At 42.2% G+C, this 23,953-nt stretch overlaps 1 protein-coding gene across 8 annotated transcripts in view; it reads right to left on the reverse strand.

Annotated features, from left to right (window-relative positions):
- Positions 1-23,953, reverse strand: part of ANO4 (anoctamin 4) — a 381,965-nt gene that overhangs the window by 104,079 nt on the left and 253,933 nt on the right. For 6 of the 8 annotated variants that reach the window (XM_084795290.1, XM_084795288.1, XM_084795294.1 and 3 more), the window contains 3 exons: positions 22,687-22,787; positions 19,057-19,101; positions 800-931 (listed from right to left, as the gene is read on the reverse strand). In XM_084795290.1, coding sequence (XP_084651416.1) covers positions 800-931; positions 19,057-19,101; positions 22,687-22,787 — 278 coding nt within the window. Of the gene's footprint in view, positions 1-799; positions 932-19,056; positions 19,164-22,686; positions 22,788-23,953 lie in introns of those variants that run through there. The other 2 variants (XM_084795295.1, XM_084795289.1) reach the window with 2 other exon arrangements.

Raw genomic sequence — 23,953 nt, forward strand, 5'->3', positions numbered from 1 at the left:
AAAATCTGTCACACCCTTCCATCCCTCAGGTATGTCATTTTTACTGAAGTTGTCACTACCCCAGGCATAGGGAAGGCCAGGAATTCCAGAGTCTGTCTGAATGTAGGTTGGGCTGACCTGATTAATGCTCTCTTTGGGAGGCTTTAAAAAAAAACATCTAGTTTACAGCCTTTGGTATGCTTTTCTTTGCCATCACCCACCCTGCGTCCCATCATTTCTTGTCCTCTTAGGAAGTTCAGAGTAAATTTTTGATCGCCTGTGCAATTCTTGGCAGGCTAAGTTACTCAGCCAACTTTTTCTTTTTGCCCACGTGCCTACAGTGACAAATTACCATTGTGAGACTGATAAATGAGCTGGCAAGTAGGCTGCCAGGTAACGTAGCTCTTCCTGCGATAACTTGGTGAAATACTGAAGCAAAGGAGAACCTAGCAGCAAACCGTGAAAAAAGCAAGCAAAGAAACCAGACCTTCATTCAGCATGGAAAGCACAATCCACTTCCTCTGCCTGGGCTCTGAGCACTAGGAAGTGACAGAGCCAAGGCAGAATTGACAGAAAGAGCCTGGGTCTCTAAATCGTCATGGAGACAATCATCCACTGAACACACATATGAAAGAACATGGGGTCCCTTTAGGCCGCCTGATGTGATAGTATTGTGTTACAACCCCCCATTGCCTGACATAAAAGGGACATAAAAGACTCAAGAGGGATGAGCTGTGCATTTTTTTCTCTCCCTCAAAGGACAGGCCCCACCACGCTGTACATCCATAGTGAGATGCAGGCTTTAGCACAGGACACTCACTGATGGATCCTTTGCTGGCTGAAAGGGGCAGTGTAGCAGTCGTTCTCCTCCAGGTCTGGCAGTGTCTCCTTGTCCAACCTCATTGGCTTCTTAGGTAACCATCTCCGAAACCTGCTTATCTGTTTATCGATCCTGTGGTACATGGAAGGCAAGACCAAAGGGTACAGAAAGTCAGCATCACTCTGAAACACAGGAGGGAAATCTCTCCCTGGAGCCATAAAGACGACTTCACATCCTCCATACGTACTCAACACTCTCAGAACAGCCTCAGGTCTTATGTTTTGTTTTTTTGTTTTTTTCAGATGGAGAGAAGAGACCTGGGAAACTGATGTTCTTTCAGGTTCACTAAGAAGCCTCGATATCACTATCTTTGCACGGATCTGAATTATGTATTAACCCACGCATTAATGAATGATCAAGTGGTCACAAGGCTGGGAGTTTCCAGAAGGAAGTAGAGAGCCCTTTAAGCAAAGGAGCAGAAGCATCATAAAAATGTTACATTTTGCAGAAGCTCAGAAAAAGGTGAGGTCAGAGAAGAGTCTTATCTGTGGTTAACTTGGGGGCTGGGGTGACGGTACACCACAGTGTGTACAGAGAACCTGCTGTCGTGACTTTTGTCTCCCTGCAGTCACACTTTCCCTGACTAGACAGCAGACAGATAGCTGGCAGACAGATAGCTTTCACCATGTTTTTCCAACTGGTTCCATGGTCCTCCTGGCCCTGGGGTATCAGGGCACACAGACTAGTGTTGTGTTGTGGTTTATATAAGATAGTTTCCAAATTGGTATTACCCTCAGTCCTTCTGACTACTGGACACGTGTGGCTTTCGACTGTCATCGCAAACAACTAGAAGGAGCAAAAGTCACGCCGGACTTCAAAGCGTATATGCTACCTCAAGCATCTACAGTGCGGAATGTGCTCTCTGGGTGAGCAAGTATGCATAACACAGAACACTGGTGTGAGGTAGGGTGCACAGGTGCCATTTACACTTTACACACATAGAAGGGATATTCCCCCAAAGGGTGAATATTCAGCCCCAAGTATCCAGACTAGACTCTTGGTTTTTAGGGAATCACTGCCTTTGCTGATAAAGGGGGGGGTGTCACATGTGAGGGATACAGAAGAACCAAATTTCCTTAAAGAAGAAAATATCTTAATGCTTTCTGTATCAGTTAACTGAAAAGCACAGAATTCAAACAGGATTTTTTTTTTTCTGATTAAAATGCTTGTATAAAAATGGATACTTTTCAGTGACTGTGATGGTTAACTTCACCTGGGCTAAGGGATGTCCAGATGGCTGGTAAAACCTTACTTTTGGTATGTTTCTGAGCGTGCTTTCAGAAGAGGCCATGGTAGAGTGGGAGAGGCCATGGTAGAGTGGGTCAAGAAGTTGGCCATGACTAGTATACATCATTAGAAATGTTCAGATCCTGCATAGAAGCAGAGGATACAGGGTGGATCAATGTGTTTTCTCTGGGCTTCCACGCATCTTCTGCCTCCAACACTGGTGGTCCATGTACCCTCTACACTTGGACTAGGACCATGCGATCTCTTAGGCTATTGCTTGCAGACTGCATGCTGCAGGGCTTTTTAATCCTCCACCGTCTTTTGTGAAGAAGGCTCCATGGTAAAGCTCCATCTGAGTCTAAAGGGCAGTGATCTACCAAAGCTGCTGTCTCAGCCCGGAAGAAAATGGATATGTCAGCTTAAGTAGAGAGCAAGTTTGTGATTTTTTTCCATCTTTTGGTTTTCGTTAGAGTTAGGTCATCAATGAGTTAGATGATAGTCAACCACTTTGGTGGTGGCCAACTTATTTAAAAAATTTTTTAAAGTATGACTTTTAGAAGTTTTATATGTATGGGTCTTTCCACTTCATGTATTTCTGTGCACCACACCCATGCAGTGTCTGTGGGATGGATGTCCTATATTTAGAGTTACAGATGGTGGTGAGTGGCCATGTGGACACTGGAAGTTGAGCCTGTGTCCTCTTAAAGGGCAGCCAGTGCTCTTAATGGCTGAACCACCTCTCCAGCCCCAGTGGCCAGCTTTTTTACTCAGCCTAGTGCTTCAAATGCCCACCTAGAGACACCCGCACAGACCCACTGCCAAGTGAGATACTTTTTCCCGGTATTTAGAGAGCCTTTTGCTCAGGGAAAGTAGCACAGAAAAAAAATAATGCTAAAGCTCTTGTTACCATTTTCTCTATTCGCAGCAAAAGCCAGCCTCATCAGGCCAACTCTGTCCAGAGACCGCTGCACTGTTGCAGAGTCCCCGGATGAATACCTAAGATGCCTCCTCAGACCTGTCCTCTCATAAAGAACCCATTTGCATTCCTTCTTCTTCCTATACAGAGAAGTTAGAATTCTGCTGATGTTCCTGAGACCAAGAAAGAAGGCTAGATTGAAAGAGCCTATGGGAGGGAAAACACTTTCATCTTCATCATTTTTCCTTTCTGTTTCACCATTTACTTAAAGCTACCCAAAGACGTGAATCTACACAGCAACAATCCTTAGAATGCAGTGAAATGATACGGCTGAGGGGAGCAGCATGGCACGGTGACTGAGGACACTGAAAACTCTGATGTTTGGGTATCTAGATTCAAATCCAGGGTGTGCAAATACAAACAGTGCAACTCTGATCAAGTGTCCTAGCTTTGCTTTGCCTCAAGTATTTTTATCTTTAAAATGGACGTTATCATGACACTCGGATCATAGGGTTGTAGATGAACTAAATTATGTATATTATATATGATATTCAGAGCAGTGTCTGGTATACAGCAAGTGCTAGTGCTGGCTACTATTAGCATGTCTTGCCCCTTCCAAATAACATGTAAGAATTTAAGCAAGCCGTTGACATTTCTGGGTAACACGGAAGGCTAGAGGCTACCTCACTTAGTACCCATTAGGGAGAAGAACCAATGGAGGGAGGAACAGACATGAATCCAAAGAAAGAGTGAGTGAGCTTCAGAAGTCTGCACAGGTGCTGATAAAACACCTTGAAGGTTCTAAAAGACAGATAAGGTCACTCACGTAAGGAAGAAACCAAGTTATGCACAGCTCAAGTCATAGAACTTTATGCTTAAGGGAGGAGCTGGAGAAGAGCACCATCCAAAAGTCAGATGGGTGGCTCTGGTGAGGAAAGATTGGTCGTCCTACCTTCAGGACAAGTCTACGACCCTCACAAGTCTCAAGCCAGGTTGTAGATTTTGGTACAACAGGAGCAACTCCCCTTAGCGGCAGGCCAAACACGGAGAGGCACTCCGCTTTGCCATTGTATATGACTTAAAGATCAGGGGCTGGGCACTGTCTTGAGAGGGAGGCCATTATTTAAAATGGGGCTACCCTGGGCTCTAAGTAACCATAGCCCTCACAAGTCAGGTAGCCTAAATTTAACCTACCGCAGTTCCAAAGTCAGAGACAACCTTATTGGACAGTGGTGAGAGTGAGGGGGCTGAACATCAACAACCTTAAAAGCACAGTTGTTGTGACCCAAAGGGGTACCACAAGAGTTGGTAGACCCCAGGTACATCAGTAGATGGACCAAATTCTACAGTCATTCTAACCTCCATCTACCGCTCCACAGCCCAAGAGCTCGGAAATGTAGCCTTCCGGGCTGAGTGACTGAAACCCAGAAGTTCCCGAAAGTCCAAAGACAGGTCCTATCTTTATATAAAGTTCAGGGCTGTGATTACTCCCCGCACTTGGAATGAGCTTGAGAAACATTCCCCAGCTAGAATATTAGCCACCGTAGGGAGGATGAGCTGGGGAGTACGGAAAGGGCGAGAAAAATTGTCTAACTCACAAAATGAGCTTCATGGGTGGGGGGCAGTAGGGCCCCCTGGTATGCAAAGGAGAGGAGCGACTAAGGGAAAATAGCTCTGGGAAACGTCAGACGCAACGCAATACCAGTGTCACCACAGGAAAGACTCCGTGAGCACAACTGACCCCACAGCACAATGTGTGTAGTAGGAAGTCTCCAAGGCGCTGTGCCCCAGGAAAAGTCATTCTAACATTCATTTTATTTAATTCCTTATGCTTCACCTTCATTACTGTTATTACTATGGCCTAGTAGTATTTTTGTTATACTGTATTAAAAATATTTATGTTTTTAATTCTTCCTGATGCAGTTATCTAATTTCATTTAAGCATTTTTTTTTTTTAGTTTTATGGAGCAGTTTTTTCTATTTTCCTTTCCTTTTGCTTCTTTTTTTGAACCACATCTCCCCCTTTGCAGTCCGTTCTGCTGTTAGTAACATTTTGGCTTCATTTTGAAGTTCATGCTTTTATTTTCATTGCCCTACTTACATAACCTCTGTTTTTAGTTGATTTTTCTTCTTCTTCTTTCATTCTTTCCTCTCCCCATAACATTCTTTACCATTTTCACTCTTTTTTTATTTATTTAACCTCAATGCTCCTTTATTTTCTGCCTTTCCCATCTCCCTCCTTTAGTACTCACTTATTACCTGCACATTTATCCTAAATAATTTTTTAGCTTCATGGCACATTTGTCTTTGATTTTTAGTTTTTTTCCTATTTGGTGATGTAGAAGAGGGCCTTGGCCAATTTTAAGTATATTTCTGTATCCTCTACATTTTGCTCTTACGGAAATTTATTTATAATCCGAGTGATGTTGAGGATGGAGCCCCCAAGAAGAGTAGATGAGAATGAGGGGGAATATTCAAAATAATATATAACAATATGTACCTTTATGAGAGCTTGACAGAAGAAAAAAATAATTCTTGAAAACATAGAATTCTCAATAAGATTTCTCCCCAAATTAGATATAGAGAAGCAATTATATGTACAAATTGCAACCTAGAAATATTAAGAAAAATGAAAAGGCAAGGCAGCCATGAAGGTTTCTTTAAAACAGCAGTCCTCAACTTATGTGTTGTGACATCTTTGTGGAGGTCAAATGACTTTCACAAGGGGGAGACTAAGGCCATCACAAAACACAGAAATTTGCATTGTGATTCACAACACTAGCAAAGTTATGAAGCAGCAATAGAAATAATTTTATGGTTGGGGCCACCACAACACGAGGAACTGTGTTAAAGGGTCACAGCGTTAGGAAGGTTGAGAACCGCTCATCTAAAGGGTCAGAACTTCTCAACTCAGGTAACCAGTTCCTGCTTAATACCAATATTAGGCAGAAAGGATAGAACAAATGGTAATCAAACCAACCAGAAAGGCAGTCAGCAAAATTTGTGGAGTTGGCATACATATGTCAGAAACAACCTTAAAAGTGCACACCTCAACTACCAACAGAAAGGAGATGATTAGCTGATTTGATAAAGATACAAGATCCAACAAGCTAATGTCTCCAGAAAAATACTTCACTGACAAAGATATCTATAGAGTTGGCATCAAGAGACAGAAGTCAATCTATTAAGCAAATGGAAACCCTAAATAAGCTGACTTACCTACTCTAATACATGATAAAATAGGAGTCAAAGCAAATGTATACAGAAGGAATAAATAAATAAAGCCACTACATAGTGATAAGAGGAGCAACACACACACACACACACACACACACACACACACACACACACACACATACATGGAAGAGGCACAGAGAGAGGGAGTGGGTGGTTATATACATGAAAAATATTAGGGCTTCCAATGTCATAAAACAATGACCATAAAAGGTCAGCTAGGTACTGACACAAAAAGACAATAACAGTTGATAGATAGTTCACTGTTATATTCTCATCTTTAGATAGGGCCTGCAAAGTTAAAGGCAACAAAAGATTTCTGACTTAAACTACATCTTAGTCCAAATGGACCCATCAGATATCGTCAGCATACTCCAAACAAAAGTTATAGAATAAAAATTCTTTTTAGCAGTCCATGGCACCCTCTCTAAAATAGACTTAATTTTAAAAAACCATATTAAAACTAACAAATACACTGGGCATTGGTGGCACACGCCTGTATTCCCAGTACTCAGGGAGGCAGAGGCAGATGGATCTCTGTGAGCTCAAGGCCAGCCTAATCTAAAGAGTGAGTTCCAGGACAGCCAGGGATGTACAGAGAAACCCTCTTTTGAAAAAAAATAACTAATATATACAATAGAATAAAATAATTTTATATATTGTCAGATTATAATAGAATAAAATGATAAATCAATAGCCAGGAAAATTCAGAAACTACTCAATACCTGGAGACTGAGTGATACAATCTCAATAACTGTTGGGTCACTGAAAATATGAGGAATGACATTTAACACTTCTTACAATCAAATTAAAATTATGTCTAATTTATCACACCCCTCTGAATACAGATAAGGCAGTTCTAAGAGGAAAGCTTGTAACTATGTAAGCTACTTTAATCCGAAATGCCTGATAAATAATCTAATAGTGTACCCCATGGCCTTAGAAAATCAACAAGCCAAATTCCTAAGCAGAAGGTAGCAAAAAACCCCAAAGATCAGTGCAAAACTTAATGAAATGGAACCCTAAACAATCATACATAGAATCATTGAAACAAAAGTCAGTCCTTTGAAAAGATACATAAGATTGATGAACCCCTAGCCAAAAGGAAGAGTGAAAAGAACAAACTGAATAAAGTTATGGGTGGAAAAGTAATGTTATAAAAGAATCCAAAGAATGATTAGGAAATACCTTGGAAACGTAAGTTTCAAAATGGAAAAAATCTAGAGAAAATGGATAATTGCTAGATACATGTGATACGACCTACCAGAATTAAATCAAGAAGATAAAAACCCATCCACGCTAAGCAATGAGATTTCAGCAGTAACAAAAAGTCCACCCACAAAGAAAACCCAGGTACTGAACAAATTTACTGCTCAATTCCGCAAAAAATGTTAAGGAGCAATGAACTCTGATTCCTCTCCATCCACTTCACAGCAAGAAAGGAAGGCACACTACCTAGCTTATCATATGAAGGCGGGGTTTCCAAGATGCTCAAACAAGATAAGTCACAATCCAATAGGAAAACTACAAACCTGTGTCTCTGATGAATCTAGATATAGGAGTTCTCAATAAAATACTTGCAAATCAAACTCAAGAACACATTAAGAAGATAACATGCCATGACCAAAATGGTTTTATTCTAGAGGTGAGAACATATGCAATAACTATATGCATTATGTATGAATATGTATGCATTTATGTGTGAATATGCATCCAACATATGCAATAACTATAATACAATGGGTAGTTTGGCTTAAGAACAGAAATCACAAGTCATCAGAATAAACACATCTGAATAAATGTTGACAGGGTTCAACATCCCTTCCTGACAAAAGCCCTGAAGAAAGTTGGAATAGCTCAACAAAATAAAGGCTTCTCAAGACAATTCTGTGGAATGGGGAAAAGCGAAAGCATCTCCTTTAAAATCAAGAATAAGACAAGGGTGCTCACTCTCTTCAAACACTGTTTTGTCTTAGCCAGGACAGTAAGAAAGAAAGATGCAAAAAAACCCACAAATACGGCAGGAAGTCAAGGTGTCCCTAACTGCAGATGCATGATCCAGTACTTAAAATGCTCTGAAGAAACTTCCAGAAAACTATTGGAGTTGATATATACTTTCAGCAAAGTAGCAAATACAAAATCCACATATTGAAATGAATAGTTTCTCTGTATCAATAATGAACTTGCCAAAAGCACAAATGAAGAAAAGCATCATAGAGCACGGTGTGGTGAGGCATGCCTGCAATCCCAGCACTTGGGAGGAGGAGACAGGCAGATCTCTGTGAGTTCAAGGCCAGCCTGGTCTACAAAGTAAGTCCAGGTCAGCCAAGGCTACACAGAGAAACCTTGTCTTGAAAAACCAAAAGAAGAAGAAGAAAGAAGAAGAGGAGGAGGAGGAGGAGAAGGAGAAGAGGAGGAGGAGGAAGAGGAGGAGGAGGAGGAGGAGGAAGAGGAGGAGGAGGAAGAAGAAGAAGAAGAAGAAGAAAGGAAACAAACAAACAGGCCTAGGGTTACGAACAAAACATCATTACATATACATATGAAAAGACCCCAATGAAATCCAACAGTTTCAATTCTAACTTAAAAAGTTAGTATCAATTTTTACTTTTAAAATCAACTAAGGTATTTTTATTATAAAAATAAATTTTTAGGGGCTGGAGAGATGGCTCAGTGCTTAAGAGCACCGTCTGCTCTTTCAAAGGACCCTGGTTCAATTCCCAGCACCCACATGGCAGCTCACAACTGTCTGTCCAGTACCAATGGATCTGACACCCTCAAACCAAAACATAAAACAAAATAAATTATCTTTAAAAAGGCTTTAAAATTTTTAAAAAAAATAAAAAATTAAAAATAAGTTGTCCTTCCTCATTTCTCTTTAAGGTCAAAATTAGGTATATCAGCAACCTCTTATCTAAGTTCATGTATCTGAGTTCAGTTACATCTTTGTTAACTGGATTCACAAATTAGACTTCCAGCATTAAGCCTGTTGCCTTTTCCCTGGCTCTAGGCTTCATCCATCTGATCTGCCTTATAATTCATTCAAGAAAGAAGCCGTTGGCCCAGAGGTTTTCTGTAGCGAAGCTTTGACTTGTCACACACCTTCAGCCTGCAGTACTAATCAGGTCGCGTTGTACAGAACTGGGGTTTGTGTGTCTGGGCTATGAATTCAGTGCAGCTGGGTAACAGCTCTCACTGTGGACAGAAACAAACGAAGCTGTAGGGGAAAAAAACAAACACCAATACTCAACGGGAGTAGAGTGGCAGCCTTAAGCAGCCAGCCGTTTAAATGAAACGTGAAGATGGTAAAGACAGAACACAGCGCGGGATCGAAAATGAGTAATTAATTGAAAAATGGAGGGTGAAAGAGAGAGAGACTGAACCGAGGGGAGATTGGCGTGGCAGGAAAGGTGACTTTGTTCCGTGTTACCGCCGTGTCTAACACCAGCCTCTGCTGTCTACCGGCAGTGTCACTAACCTTCCTGAGCAAACAGTTATAAAACAGGGTAGTATTAATGACTGGCCGCATTGTCAGCATCATAAGCATCATCTTTTTGACCCTCCCCCCCCCCCCCCGGGTATTTTGTAAAATCGTAATTGATGATGTATGTGAAAAGCTTTGGAGAAGTTGTCAGACACGGGGCGAGCATTCACGATTTCTCAAGGAGCACACGGGACCACCAGGAAAGTGACAGGAAGCAAAATAACTGGGGTGGGATGGTGGGGGAGGGGGGGAGGGCTCCCCTTATCTGAGGAGAAGGGAAGGGGGAAACAGTGGGACTAGGAGGAGAGGAGGGAGGGGGCCTGCTATCAGGATGTAAAGTGAATGAATAAATAAATACATTTAATTTAAAAACCAGCCCAGATTTTAAAAACACTGTAGTGCTATAATCCAAGCACCTGGGAAACAGTAGGAAGATTAGGAGTTCAAGGCCAGCCGGGGCTACTAAAGATCCTGTCTTACAAAGCAAAAGCAGACAAACAAGCAAAGCAAAACACTGTAATGAAAGGACTGTAGTTGAAAGGATATTTTCAAGTAACGCTGAGACACTTGCTGAGCACAGGAGTACTCGGCCCGCTCCCTTCCATTGGGGAGCATGCGCAGATGCAGAACGCAGCCTGGACCGTCCAGGTTTCAAAGGACGAACCCCATGATCTCTGCTTTTCACAGCGATGAACACCAGCACTCAAACGACGCCAGTAGCTTGTGTGATTTCTCCTAGTTGGCGGAACTGCTCCCAAAGGCGTTCTCACTCTAATGCTAAGAATCCGTGTATTAGGCTCTGCAGTACAGGAGCTTTTGAAGATAAGGGCAGGGTTGTAGGACTTAAGGAAAAACATTCCGGATGAGTCAGATGGGATCAAATTAATGAGAAGCTAAAAGGTTAGAGAACCGTCTCTGGGGGGAGGCAGGAGAGATGCAGCAGAAAGGGAGATGAAAGAATAAAAGAATGATGCGACCCACGTGGCTGCCTTGGAGCCAAGAAAGGCTAGGATGCCTCACTTTTAGAAGTCAAGATTGACTTTCCACCGCGAGCCTGCAAGGATGTTAATTTCAGCCCTCCGATGCCATACAGTGGGGATGTGTCAGCAATTTAAAGAAGCCTGGAGGTAGATTCCCTTCCTGGTGGTCCAGATAAGAGGTCAGGCTGACCTACACCTTGATCATGGCCCTTAAAGACCCTGAGCAAAGAAATCAGTTGACAACCCCATACATAGGACTTCTGGCTTACCAATCAGGTTTAATGATTTCAGGTTGGTCTGTGCAGCACAGTATGTGGAATGTGGATACAGCTCTTTATTACAGTGCTGTCTGACCTGTCCTAGTGGCCAGGCTGTGGCTAGCCAGGCTCCCAAGGGAGTCAGATCGCCATTACGCAGGTGTGTTCCCACCTCCCCGACAGGGAAAACAGTCCAAGTCTCTAGGCAGGGACACAGGGAATGTGAGCTCCCCCGGGGATGCTCTCACAAACACATTTCTGCCTCCAAACTGCCAATCTCAGACTTTCCACCACACAAAGGAGGAAGGGAAAAAAAAAAAGCAGAGTAAAAACCAGTGGGGCTGGAAAGCACGAGGCTCATGCAGGGGTTCTCTGGCCTGTCTCTGTGTACCAGCTGGACCTCTAACAAGCTGTCCATCCTCAATGAGCTTCATTGCCGTCATCTCCAAAATGTGTTCTTCGGGCTAATACTACTTCCTTGGTGGGGGATGGGCAATAATTACTGTAAAAATGAATGTACGCTCTGTTGCAGTGAGTCTAAAAAATCTTCCATATCCAGGGATGTGTTTAGAGTCAGCTGGAGGCTGACTCACAGTCTAGCTGCTGAGTGGGCGAGTGGGATGCTGAGTGAGTGTGAGTGACTAAGCTTGCCTGAGGTGATGGTGACTATCACATAAGATGGTGTGAGCATTAATCCAGGCAGTGGCTGCCAGCACTTACACAATTCCTTGGATGTGCAAAGGGCTCCGCTTAGTGCTGGCTCCTAGCATAAAGAAGAAGATGATGATGATGGGATTTGAAGTATAGAGTTCCGGTAGAAATTAGAAGGTTACAATCATCCTCTAGATGAGGAGGTCATCAGTCTCTCGTCATGTCTAACAAACTTCTCCAAAACAGGAAAAGCCGAGATTTACTGCGATGTGTTGATCTGGCCAAATGAGTTAACCATAAGGCATGCCGTTCATCTCTTAGGATGGGGTTGCAGTTTAGTTCCCAAAGTCTCCATTGCTGAGGTGGGTGGGGGAACACCGCAGCAGCCTTAGTTAGTGACTTAGCATTGATTTTGCTTGGGTACATTCTCACTGCGTTCTGCTTATCCTATTTACAGAGCAAATACCCTCCTTCAGACTACACAGGCAAATCAATAAAGAGAAGACGGATCACCACTTGGACATGTCTGGCCTGAACACAAGTTAATAACTGAACTACAAGGTGAGTTATTTTTATAGAAATTTCTTTGGATGGTGAGTCTGGGGTTTTCCAGCTTTTGTAGCAGGTAAGGGTTCTAGGAAAATACCGGAAAAGCAACCCAAGCAAATAAGCAGGCTCGCCAGCTCTGAATGAATAGCCTCCTCTCGGGCGTCTTAAGAAAGTTTTATAGAAACCTTGGGACCCTTAGGAGTGATGACTTGACGGCTAGAAAAAAAAAGGTCACATGCAAAGGACCTTCCCTGCACTTGGCATGCTGGCCTGTCAAAGGCCTTTATAAATTACCTCTATGCAGGATCCCAGCTTAGAGGCTGTAGGTGGACCCTGAAGGACAAGAAGAAAACCTCTTTTTCCTTTGAGCCCTAAATACCCACAGGAAGTCAACAGTCGTGACTTGGTCAGACCATGTTATAAAACAGGCTTTTAAAAGCTTTCATTTACAAGATTATAACATTTCTCCGTTCCCCTTCCTCTCTCCAAACCCCATCACGCACCGCCCCACACACTGTCCTTCAAATCCATGGCCTCTTTATTTCCCACTAATTGCTATTGCATCCTTATTTGTGTTTACATATACATTCCTCAACACACCCTGTTACTTCCATATGATGTTACTCGTATGTATGTTTTTAGGGCTGATTGTTTTTAGGGCTCCCTGGGGAAGACCTCTTCTCCCATTCCCAGAATTCTTCTGCTGCCACTTGGTCTCTGTGCATACAGGGCTGAGGCCTCACAGACCTCCTCATCCAGGTTGGTATGTTCAGTAGTGTCACCCTTGTTCAGCTTATGTCTGTGTGCTCATGTGAGTGAGACTTTTTTTTTTGAGACAAGGTTTCTCTGTGTAGCCTTGGCTGTCCTAGACTTGCTTTGTAGTCCAGGCTGGCCTCGAACTCACAGTGATCCACTTGCCTCTGCCTCCCGAGTGCTGGGATTAAAGGCGTGCGCCACCACTCCCAGCTATAAATAAGTGAGACTTTATGGCTATCGCTTCTAACATTACTAAGAGACATGGTCTCACAGGAAGCTCCTATCCTCTGGATCTTACACTCTTCCTGCCTCCTCTTCAGCAACGTTTCTTGAGCCTTAAGTACAGCAGTGAAACAGCCTTCTTGAGGGACACTTGCTTTTCCCTAGACCCTAGCATTTTACAGACCCATGTTTCTATGGGTAAGCATTTGTTGACAGTTTTTCTTTTCTTTTTTAAAAAATTTAACCTTTATTTGTGCTTTTTAAAAAGTATTCAGATTACAGCTCAATTGTTATCCCATCACTTGTTTCCTCCCGTTTCTCCTTCCCTCCTGCTTTCACCCTATTCCCCTCTCCTAGGCCTCTGACCTATGACCTCCCCCACCATATGCTCATAGGCTATCAAGTCTCATCTTGGTAGCCTGCTTGTTCTTTCTTTGAGTGCCACCAGGCCTCCCCACCAAGGGGAGGTGGTCAAATATTGGGCACCAGAGTTCATGTCAGCATCAGTCCCCAGTCTCCACATAACTGTGGAGAATGTCCTGTCCGTTGGCTAGATCAGAGTAGAGGTTTGATGTTTACTACTTGTATTGTCCTTGGTTAGTGCAATAGATTGAGCAGACCCTGCCCTGGGCCCCAACCTACCCATCACGATGTTCTTATTGTAGGTTTCTAGGACCCTCTGGATCCTTCTATTTCCCCATCTCCTATTATTTCTCTTACCTAGAGTCCCAGTGGGATGTCCTCACATCTATCCTAATCTCCTGGTAAGTGAAGACTTCCATGGGACATGCCTTATTGCACTAGTGCCCAATTATAAGTGAGTATATACCATGTGAGTCTTTCTGCTCCTGGGTGAACTCACTCAGTATGATCATTTCTACTTCCAGACACAGCTCATAGCCCTTGTCTGTTGGAAGTGAAGTCCTCGTAAACTTCCAGCAGTGAACAGGAGGCTTGGGTTTCTTTTTCCTCTTCCTAGAGCCAAGTCCTCTTCATTCATAGCATCTCTTGGAGAGTAATTAGGTCCTCTTCGCAAGCCAAAGCCATTCTTTTAGGTCACAGGGCTCCTATTTGGACCATAGCCTAAATACCTTATAGAAAGAGTCCAAGGGCCATGGAACATTTGCACATATTAAATTTTAATAGTAGGGATGGAAAAATACAAGCCATTTCCCATTGTGTCTGCATGCCCATCTGATATGGTTGTAACGAACAGAGCCTATCATGCGTAGGGCCCAGCATCCCCTCTGTCCAGCATAATACAGGATAAACTCAGGCAGAGTGCCCACATTGGGGGTGGGGGTGGGGAAGGAGAGTTATGAGACTTCAACTATAGCCATGCACGGTAATCACATTTGTTACTTTGTAATATTTTCTGAATATTATTTTCCAGGATCATTTTATCCCGGAAAAAAAAATAAGGCAAAGGAAAGATGATAAATTCTCTCCCTTTATTGGATAGATAATTTATAATACCTGTAAACCTGCCTAGAGATTAGAATCAAAGCAGTGTTTAATAGACCAGGTACCTGGATTAAAGAAGCATTTATTACAAATATGTGAGTCTGAGCTACATGAGGATGTTTTATGGGAGTTGGTGTTTTGGAAATAAAGATGTGTATGCAAATATGTTTTATTCTTGCTCAAAAACTTTATAGACTTGTTGATATTTTATTTTTAAGGGTTCAGTTACAGACTCCTTTCATGGGTTTATGGGATTAAATGTAATTTATGTAGATGAAATTAAACAATAAATCGAATACCCACATATGGTATGCTGGGAGAATATCAGAATACTGAAAGTCGAGTGTTTTGTTATTCGGGTGCTATTAATATCACTGTTGGCAGTTGCACCTTTGAACTTGGATTTCATAGTTAGCTACACAGGGTGGATATTCTTCATCACTTCAGTTAGTGTATCCTGGGATGAGGTGCTGAGTGAAATATCTATCACACTTTCTTTTTAACTGCATTTTAAATTAGCCATAGCAGCAATGGAGAGCATCCCCAGAGAGCCTTGCCCAGTCCATGTGTCATGCTGCCATCACTGCGGGTTCCTTTTCTTTTATTCTGGCACATTCTTCCAGTATGTTCCATTGTCTCAGTTCTTCCAAGATTATGATTTCTGCACTGAATATCAACTTTTTTTTCCAGTCTAGAAAAAAGTTTATCAAGCCATTCTTCTAGCTGTAGAAGCAAGCTCGGATTCACTCAGACTGTCCTCTTCACATTTGCAGGACCTATGTTTGGTCATAAATTAAGGCTCCCCTGCTACCCTCCTGTTGACTCCCACTCTAAATCCCGCCCCTTTTTTCTCCTTCTTCCATATTGCTTATTAAGGCTGCAGTGAACACACACTGATTCTGGAGCTTTTCTAATAACTTCTATTCTATAGTTATGATTCCTAAAATGCTCTGTAGCCCAGTGTGTGCTGTGTGCCTATAATCTCAAAGCTTGGGAGGCTGAAAAATAGGGATTTCTGCTCATTCCAAGTTAGCCTGAGCTCCATAATGAATTCCAGGCCAATCTGACAACAAAAGACATGGCTCTTTCCTATCCTGGCATCATCTGCATCATTTAGTGTTTAAAGAGAGATGCAATTCATCAACTGCATACAGACATGATTGAATCAGAAACCTGAAGGATGGACCCAGACATTTGCAGTTTTTTAACAGCTGTTGAATAATCCTGATGCATATCTGAGAACACCACTGCACAGAGACTGCTGCTATGGCCATCGTTAATGACTTATAAATGTACTAAGTGGATTCTCCTTCATCACTACTCGTGAGAAACCAAAGAATGTATACCTCTATGAAAACTCGTTTCTAGTGCAGTTGACATCACCTGTCTTCCACTCCTCATCTGTTCACAGACTGTTCTGTTCCTCCTGTTCTGTCTCTTCTGGTCCCCTTAATGCAGATTTTAAAAAGAAATCACCACTGGTTATCTTCTTTTTACTCTTTATAGCTTTCTCAGGAAACCCCATAGATTCCCCTGGCCAGAGTGATGGCTTCTCTGCAATTGACATCGTGTTGTTATCTGGCTTTATTTTTCATTTGGATGGCTCCACCATCAATTCCAATGGCCTCCAGGACACCAATGCCGCCCGCCCCCAATCTATTGAGTTACAATGCAGAATTACTAAAAGAAAATCACTATCTTCCTCATCACACATATTCCTGATGGGTCTCCATTCTTCCTTTCCCTCCAGCTGTACTTTTCTTGCTCATAAAGTAGAGAAATTTCGTTCTCAACTCTCAATTTTCAAACACTTGTGAAATGCCTTTTGCCTAAAATTTTACAATTTTATCTAGTTTGCTTTTTTTTTTTGGTGTTTAGATTAGTTTTGGTCTATTCAAAGGGCAGAGCTATGATTTTAAAAAAATGAAAGCTAAAGAGAAAAGGAGAAAAATGGGTAGAGGGAAAGAAAGAGAGGGAGAAAGAGCAAGAGAACATTCAGGAGTGAGAGAGCAAGAGAGAATGGCTACGTTGGCTTATTTTAAATGTTTTTTTTTTCTGGTCATCAAAGCTGCTAAAAAAAAAATGGACTATGGACGTCCCTATTTCCAGCATGTTCAAATATGAACTAGATGACCACACAGCAAGGGTTTAAGAGTTTCATGAATGATTGGACTTGCTGACATTGATCTCTTACCCAACTTTGAGATTCTGCTTTCTTTTTGCCATCATCTAAATCTTTACTACCCACCCGTCTTCCATAGTTAAGAAAATATATCAGTCAAAAGTTGCGAGTCTCCAGTTTTAGCCCGACTTGGTTTTCCTTTGTTTCTTTTCTTTGGGGGCCACCTTGCCTCCCACCCCGACTCTTCTTGTATATGAATGAGATTCATGAATTCGTTCACCCCCACGTACCAGGTATTTGATGTTGAAAGTGTGAAGCAGAATGTGCTACCCCTGGTTTCTTGTAGCATCCTGGTGAGGAGATGAGGATTTCTGGCAGTAGACTGCACCATGAGTTAATGGGGATAAAGGGTATGAGGGGGAGAAATGGAAGAGGTCTCTTTGACCTACTCAAGAAGCTCAGTCATGGGAACTGAGTTGTGAGGACCAGGCATGCATTGTCTTGATGAGAGTAAAGAAAGTGCTTCCTAGAAGAACCACTCTGCAACGATATGTCAATCCAGCCGTATAATACATTAATGTAGACGGAGAGAAGAGGCCAGAGATGAATGAAGAAAGTTTATCCAGGCTGTGTTTGAGCCAAACCTTTCGACTGCGTTTTGGCCACAGAGGACAATTCAAAAGGAGCCAGAACAGAGTCAGGGATATAAAATAATCTAACATAGGCAATATATCATTAGAGCCGAGCTAAGGAACGGCAACAGGAGTGAGGAGCAGCAAATGGATTCTAGATGTCGCCATGGAGCTGCAGGTGCAGACTCCCAGAGGTTCATTAGAGAAACTGCAGCATCCAGTATGGCCCTGAGGTGTAAGTCACACAGCTATGCAAACAGTGCCACATATATGGAGATTCTATGGAATATAAATCATTCCTTGGCAAATAAAATCAGGACTATTTGTTAGAAGAAACGAGAACGGAATGAGAGAAGTGGAGGATAAAAGCCCAGAAGGTGGGCAGGGATAGGAGCAATGCACACACCTGAGATGATGTTCACGGATATCCCAGACAGCAATCACCAGCAGCTACCACTTTTGAACACGGGCTACTTAGGAAGCCCCTATAAGCCCCCACGTGGTAGAAGGTGTTTTTATTTTAGAGAGGTGGAAACAGAAATGTGAGGTGGGGCCTAGGAGTCTGTGCTTTAAGATTCTACAGGAGAGCACGGCATGGTAAAGCACTAATTCAAATCCTGGGGAGTGGAAATGCCAAACCTATCGCTTAATGACAGAATTGTACAGAGACATTTCGAGAAACCACAGCACCGTAGTTTCTGAGGAAGCTGCTGCTTCTCTTGCCATACTCTGCTGACACATGCATACCTGAGGGAACCCGCCAGAGTATGTCACTTACCATTCTACACAGAACACAAATAGAACATAAAGAATATATAGTACGGATTACATATATACTCTTTATGTTATGTACAAACTATAAACAGTGGGTCTAAATACCGAATCCCACTGAATTGAATCACGTAAACGATTTTCAGAGGAACCCAAGGGATCTTCCCTCCCCCCCCCCCCCCATTTAAGCCATCAGTTCAGCTCAAGGGGAGGAGTAAATTTATAAGATCAATTGAAAATTTAGAGTTAAAGTCATCAACCAGTCATAAACTGAATGAAGCCAAGCAGAGAATGTCACTGACGCAGCATTCCTTCCTCCCCCCCTTGACTTCTAATAGAACAACAAGGAAAACAAGCTTTGGGAGGATACAGACCACAGGAAAGATACTGTTCACCCAGTGGGTCCCTTCTTACACGCAGAGTGCCACGAGAGCTCTCTAGTGACAGTGTGATCTGAGTTCGGTATTAATCAAACATCACCAATACCAAGGTCTCTCCATTGACAAAGGAGTAGTCCCCTGCTATCTGACAGGGTGACAGTTTCCACTTCAAACTCTCAAAATACATATAGTGCATGGGGAAACTCATGTGGAAAACAATCACTTTGAAGCTAAGATGTCTCTGACTGGCTGGGATTTGGGGCAATTAATTTTACAGGCCAGGCTAAGCGTGTAACAACCTCAACACACCTGCAGATGATGCTCATTGCTCCCAGGTGTGCAGGTGAAGGTGCTTTTTCTTTCTTTCTTTCTTTCTTTCTTTCTTTCTTTCTTTCTTTCTTTCTTTTTTTTCAAGCTCATGTGAAAAAGTTATTTTTGGAATGGGCCTGGTGGCCATTGTGTCATATGACATCTTCCTGGGCTTGTTGCTCCTTGTCATTGTTAAGAGTACAGGAGTCAGCAGACAACACTGTCAGTACAACGCATGCTACTAACCTGCTCATGAACTTGTACCGTCGGGGCAGGTAATAGATTTTTCTCCTGGAAGAACAGCAAAAATGAAGCCAGTCGAGAAGAAAACCCATCGTCAGTTACAGTTTGAACTAGCGAGGAAGGAAAGGAGATTGAAGATAGAAGCCTGTAAGAGGTGAAGAAGAAAAAAAACTAAAGAGAGATTAACAGTGAGAAATGTAGCAGGGACCCAGGGCACTTTGAGTCACGAAACCCTACAGAACCGTCTCCATCACCTTCGCTTCCTCTCGTTACGATAATTTTGCAGACGCTTCTGGCCTACAGCCCATGCGCAGGCAGAGTGATAAGTCAGGGAGTTTAGTATTTTGCATGGATTCAGTGGAGGTCCACTTTCATCCAAGGAAACTCAGGGACAGACTAGGGCCAACATCCATAATTTAACAGACATGCTATGATATTAAGGTGACGTTTGTACAGCAATTTGGGTTTACAGAACACTTTTTATCATGATTTTGACAGAGATATAAAAATACCCATATATTTCACATCTAATGTAACATCTAGTCGCAGCAGCAGCCAACTATAAATAACCACACGGCCATGACCACCTGACTGCTTACAGGTAAACTAAACAAGTAAAAACACAAGGTCCTAGAAGAAGAAAAAACAGAACAAGAATAGGACACAGTAAAAATCTGTTGTGTTGATACACTTCAATTAGTTAAACATATTTAAATGATAATTCTGGATGTAATTTGAGAAGAGAGCATGTGTGTTGGACACATGATTATACCTGATCTCTTTTCCATAGTTCAGGTGGCTCCTGAGGGATCAATCATGAAATTGAGGCGGTTCGTGTGTATGGTCACTAAGCTATTTCACTTTTGCAAAGAGGGGATTTTATATATCAAAAAATATCTGTCACATTTGGACCAATAATTATAGAGAATACAAAACCAGAGGTTTGGGCCAGGCAGAAGGAAAGGGCAGGTAAGATATAGGTTTTAGGACATGATACTCTGTATGATTACATATATATATATATCTATATATCTATATATATCATATATATGATTTTATATGATTATCTTAACATCACAGCTTTCAGCTCAGTCCTTTTTTTGTCTTTATTGTGCATTTGCACGTGTATATATGTATATGTGTGTATTCATGTTTGTCTGCATATTTGTGTGTGTGTATCTATATGTACGTATGTGTGTGTGCACATATACATGTGTATATGATTCTACATATATTCATAAACCTGTATATGAGTGAGGCATTTGCTGTAAACCTTTGTTAATAATATGCTGATTGTGGTCCATCAACTGCAATGTACATACCCACACTAATATAGATGTTGGTAAGAGAACTGTAGAAGGGTTATACCCAAAAATTGGCAAACACAGTCTATTGTCTCTAAACCACAAATTTATGGACACATAGGTACTTAAGCAGGTTTATTAGAAATCTTCCACAGGAACCTAATTTTCCATATCATTTTAGTGATTATAGAATTAAACTAAATCTGAGATTTAGAAGTCCTGTCTACCAAAAGAAACAAATCGTGTTACGGAAGTCCATGGAACATTTGAGTCCAGATGAATTAATTAATATCTGTACATGTTCCTAAAATGGGGGGGGGATTCCTCCTTTGGAAACACATGTACCTCAGGTCAGAGCCACGTGTGAAACTGAGGACAGGACAAGCCCAGGGAGGTTTGCGAGCATCAGGTTGTGACACGTGATACCAGGCTCAGGTCAAATCGCATCCATATTAATGGGGCCAATTACTGTCACATGTAACAGCACTTTTTCCTCAAATTGTTTTCCTGCAGGAATATCTACATCCGAGAATAGACCGTTATTCAAATTCATTTTCATCTCACTGCTTACGTCATGGTCCCTCAATGCTGCACGGGAAACGATCCATGCTACCTGAAGACACACTTCTCTGTTATGACATGTACATGTGGCTCATTTCTATCACGCGAAGTCAGGCCTTTCGGATGTGCAGTCCTTCCAAGTACTAGGAAGTTTGTCTTTGTACGAGCATCACTCAGGTTTCTGTCTCCTCAGGTCCTTTATCATGGAGGTGTGTTCTTGTTAAAGGGGACGTAAGTAACACTGGGCATGGGATAGCAATTTCTACCTAAGTGTAATTTAGACTTCTCTTCTTTCCATTTGTTCTGGAGCGTGATATCCTATCAGTCTGTTTTAGATGGTTTTTATATCGTCAAGTAACCGGATCTAATTATCTTAGCATCACAGCTTTCAGCACAATCATTTTTCTTTCTTCGTTGTCTATTTGCATCTGCATGTATGCATAGGTGTGTATGCATGTTTGCGTGTGTATTTGTGCGCCCGTGCGTATGTGTGTGTGTGTATGTGTGCGCGTGCATATGCACATGCCCGTGTTTGTCTTTGAGTTCCCAGATTTCCTTTTCATGTTTTAAGTATAGGAATAAGTCATAAGACCAGAACTATGCTTATCTATTTAGAGGACTTTCCCTCCAGAAAAACAGATGCTGGAAACCCCAGCCTATATTTTGACTTGATAATAGGACATAAAGACCAATACACAAAGAAAATACGATGTTCTGATCAATGGAAATTGGAAATTTGGCCTTCAGTAGTTCTGTAAACCTGTAACTCTCTCTCTCCCCTTCCCCTTTCTCCTTCTTTCTCTCCACCCCCACTCCCCCTTTTGAGCTTAGCAGACTGTTGGTTTCCACAGCATTCACAGACCAGTAAGAGGCACCTTGTAGAGTTGATACCATCTTGCCTAATTCTTGTCATCTATCTTGGCTTCACTGGCAAGCTGAAAACCCAAAGTACTTAACACAAGCCATTCTTGAACTATGCTTGGCACTAAAGCCTTTTGCCTTTTAGCAGGTTCTGTTGGTGATCCTCACCCCCAACCCCCACACCCCACTTCCCCCCCCCACCCCCCCCTACCCCGTGCACATCTTTGCATTTGTAATTTCAGGCTTACTATCTCATTTTTTTTACTCTACCAAATGAAGATCACATTTCCTTAACCTACAAAGAAATAAGAACGGTCCCTGTGAGATGAAGACAAATTTATCCTCTTAAACAACCTAGAAATCCATTAAAAGTATCTTTATTCACCCAAATTATTTGTGTTTGTATAGAATTTAAGACTTTGAAAAATAGGTCACTTTTAAAAGATCATATTTTATGGAATGTCTTGGAACTTATTTCTTGGAAAACAGATTTTGCAGGGGGGCGGGTCTGGTCAATAAAAACCACAGTACACAGCATCTTGCTGTTCAAAGCAGCAATACGCAGAAATTCTTGAAATGACACGTTCAAAATGCAAATGCCACTTGAAAATACTGCTTGATAGCAGGAAGGAGTCGCTGGATGCATGAAGATTTATTTGCATTTTCTAACCATTAGGAACATTTTCTGCCTTAATGGCTTTTTAAGCCCATACTATGATTTTATTTGTTCTAAGAGAGAATGTCACTAGGTTTACATTAAATTGTAAATTGGTAGGGAGGGAAGGAGGGAGGGAGGGAGGGAAGGGGGGAGGGGGAGAGAGAGAGAGAGAGAGAGAGAGAGAGAGAGAGAGAGAGAGAGAGAGAGAGAGAGAGAAGCAAGCAGCAGGGGAAACACAGTCACACCTACCTGAATGGCATTCTTACATTCATTTGTTCCGCATATCTTCCAAGGACTTCCCATGGGGCATGCAACTTCACAAAGATAATGTCACTATTTATTAGAGAAGACTGAAACAGAAAAAAAGAAACTCTATTGAAAAGTAAATCCAAACCTCCCACAGTATAAATGCAGCTGGAAACTTGGAATGTATGAACTTGGAGTTTACAACATGAGGTATTTATTTATTTATTTATTTATTTATTTATTTATTTATTTTGGCAATAAGCCAGTCTCTTAAAGTGTGCATGTATTCACTCAACAAATATCCCCTCTGTGTCAAGCACCGGAGACCCAGCTGTGAATAAAAGAAGAAAGAATGATGCTTGCATTCTCCATAAATATTTAAAAGGAACATATGCCAAAACAGATTTAAAAGAGAGGGATAAATTCAGGTAGTGGTGAATATTCTGAGGATAAAATAGTGGGACAAAGCCCTGCAGGGAGCAGGCACATGGGACTTTAGATAAGGGGTCAGGAAAAGGCCTCTCTGCGGAGGTGACCTGAGCTGAGACATGACGGAGGCGCAGGAACCAGCTGGGGAGAGAGCGCAGGCTGTGAGCCAAGAAAGAACTTGCTGTGTTCAAGGGGGAAAGGCCAGTGGCTGAGGAGTGTGACACAGAGAGGCAGAGAGGAGTGGCATTGGAGGCTGGCAAAGGGAGAAGAGCCTACCCCCCCCCCCCCCACACACACACAAGCTGCTTCTGGATCTTCTTAGACCATAGGAAAGCCATCTTGATTTTGGAGTTCAAAGATCACTGAGGCTTCTAGGTGGAGAATAAATTACAAATTTATTAAAAGGAGAGAACGAAAGCCAGGAGATGGCTCGGTGGATGAAGCTCTTGTCATACAAGCATGAGAACTGGGGTTTGAGTCCCCAGAACTCACATAAAAGCCAGATTGGTATGACCCGGCTGTAACCCCAGCACTATGGAGGCAGAGATGTGTCTGTGAGGGTTAGGCTCAGCAAGAGACCCTGCCTGAGAAAACAAAGTGGAAAACTATCAAGGAAGATACTTGATGGCAACACAAACACTCATACAAAACACACACATACGCCACACACTCACATCCTCTCCCCAAAAGAGTGAAGAAAGGGGAAAATACCTGCAGCTGACAGGAAGAACAAACACTGGCAATGGCGTATGGAGACAGAGGCACTAATGACACGTGAGATTTGAAGCTGGGTACAGTTGTGACGCCTGTAATCCCAGCACTCAGGAAGGCAGAAGCAGAA

Source organism: Acomys minous, assembly GCF_964271855.1.
Source record: "Acomys minous genome assembly, chromosome: 9".
Classification (NCBI taxonomy): domain Eukaryota; kingdom Metazoa; phylum Chordata; class Mammalia; order Rodentia; family Muridae; genus Acomys; species Acomys minous.